General features: G+C 43.2%; 1 protein-coding gene across 1 annotated transcript; it reads right to left on the bottom strand.

Annotated features, from left to right (window-relative positions):
• Positions 1-1,183: 1,183 nt before the first annotated feature.
• LOC134221590 (uncharacterized protein K02A2.6-like) lies at positions 1,184-1,561 on the bottom strand. Its single transcript, XM_062700778.1, has one exon. The coding sequence runs from the start codon at positions 1,559-1,561 to the stop codon at positions 1,184-1,186; it is 378 nt and encodes a 125-aa protein (XP_062556762.1).
• Between the last annotated feature and the right edge of the window lie 211 nt (positions 1,562-1,772).

The following is a 1,772-nucleotide window of genomic DNA, read 5'->3' as shown; positions in this document are numbered from 1 at the left end:
ATCTCCGGTTATCTCAAGGGCCTAATATGCCTGTCACTGGCGAACAAAGCTCATGTACTCTGCATCGAAGCTTAGAACCGGTGTTAGGGCGCAATCGTTAATGCGAACATTTTTATATTCGGTTAGTTACTGCAAATAAATTCTTTTTCGAGTCCCTATAATCAAGCAGGTATCTCAAGCATGCCACATCGTGGTTTTGCTGCATGATTGAGTTTTTAATTTTGATAAAATATCGAAAACAAAAGTGTGCATAAAAATTGCCTCGCCATAACAAAAAGGTGATAGGGAATTAACACTGTTGTTTACATTTTAGAACCAAATCCAGATGTCGCAAATGTCGGGGTTGAAATTCAGTGCTTCGCCTTCTCCCCCTGGGTTATTTACATTTGATTGAAATGATAATTTTGTAATTTTGACAAGATTCTCTCTATGGGAACTTAATCCAAGGGTTTCACAAGCTATTCAAGTTATTTGTTAACTGGGGAAAATGGTGCTTCGTACCAATAAAAGGACGGGGAAGGGCCGTTTGGCCGAATACCGTTCGGCCGAATGCCATTTGGTCGAAGGACATTTGGGCACTTGGCCGAATAGGACATATATAGGACAATATCAGTCCTTCCGCATCACTTCTCTTCTGCCTTGGTGCATTCAACTCTTCTGTCTGTTGACTGGATGACGCGGGATCTTGAGTAATGGGCGCAGGTACGACTTTCAAATGAGATGCACTTCTTCTATACTCTTTACCTGATTCTGTCGAACGAATTACTGTTTCATTACCCCTTTTCCTAACTACCTCAAATTCTTCCGGAGCAAATTCTGAACTCAATTTATTGTCCTTTCTCATTCGCTTTGCAAACACATGATCACCTTCTTGGATATTACTAGACCTCGCCTTTCGTCGGTTATCCGCATACACTTTTCCTTTTTCTTTTTCTAGTTTATCTCTATCTCTAATTTCTTCTGAACATATAGCTGTGGTGGGAACCTGTGGTAACTTGGTTCGCATTTTCCTTCCGAACATCAGTTCTGCTGGAGGTTTTCCGGTCGTTGTGTGACTTGATGAGTGATACCTCATCAGGTATCGGCTTAGCTCCAGCCTCCAATCCTGACCGAGCTCTTGGGATATACGCAGGCGCTTCAGAATGGATCGATTCTGTCGCTCCATTTCCCCATTCATCTGTGGCTAGTAAGGAATGGTGCTCTCCAAATGCATACCATACTCATCGCAAAAACTACGGAACTCTTCTGAGGTGAACTGCAGTCCGTTGTCTGCCCGAAGGACTTCCGGTACCACATAACGAGAGAAGATCGCTAACAACTCTTGAATTGTCGCTGATGTAGATATCACTTCCATTTCCGCTACCTCTAGATATCTGCTGTAGTAATCTATGCAAACCAGCAAGTTTTCTCCATTCAGCAATGGACCCAGGAAGTCTACAGCAACTTGCTCCCAGACGCGAGATGGCAGTTCCTTCCTCATCATTGGCTCCGGTGCATTTGGTGCTGACACCAAAGTACATCTTCTACATGCTTTCACGAATTTCTCAACGTTCAAATCCATTTTAGGCCACCAAAAATTACCTCGAAGAAGTGTTTTCATGATTCTCACACCCGGGTGGCCTTCACAGGCTAGCTCTAGAGTTCGTTGACGTAGACTATTGGGAATTACGATTCGGTAACCTCGCAAAAGAACATCATTTACCAAGCACAATTCTGTGGAAATCACTTTGTATGGCAGTGGCAAGTTCTCAGTCATTCCTGCATTCAATGCT

The sequence above is a fragment of the Armigeres subalbatus genome, chromosome 3, assembly GCF_024139115.2.
Source record: "Armigeres subalbatus isolate Guangzhou_Male chromosome 3, GZ_Asu_2, whole genome shotgun sequence".
Classification (NCBI taxonomy): Eukaryota; Metazoa; Arthropoda; class Insecta; order Diptera; family Culicidae; genus Armigeres; species Armigeres subalbatus.
Note: the sequence above shows the minus strand (reverse complement) of the source record. Positions and strands in the feature narration are given on the sequence as shown.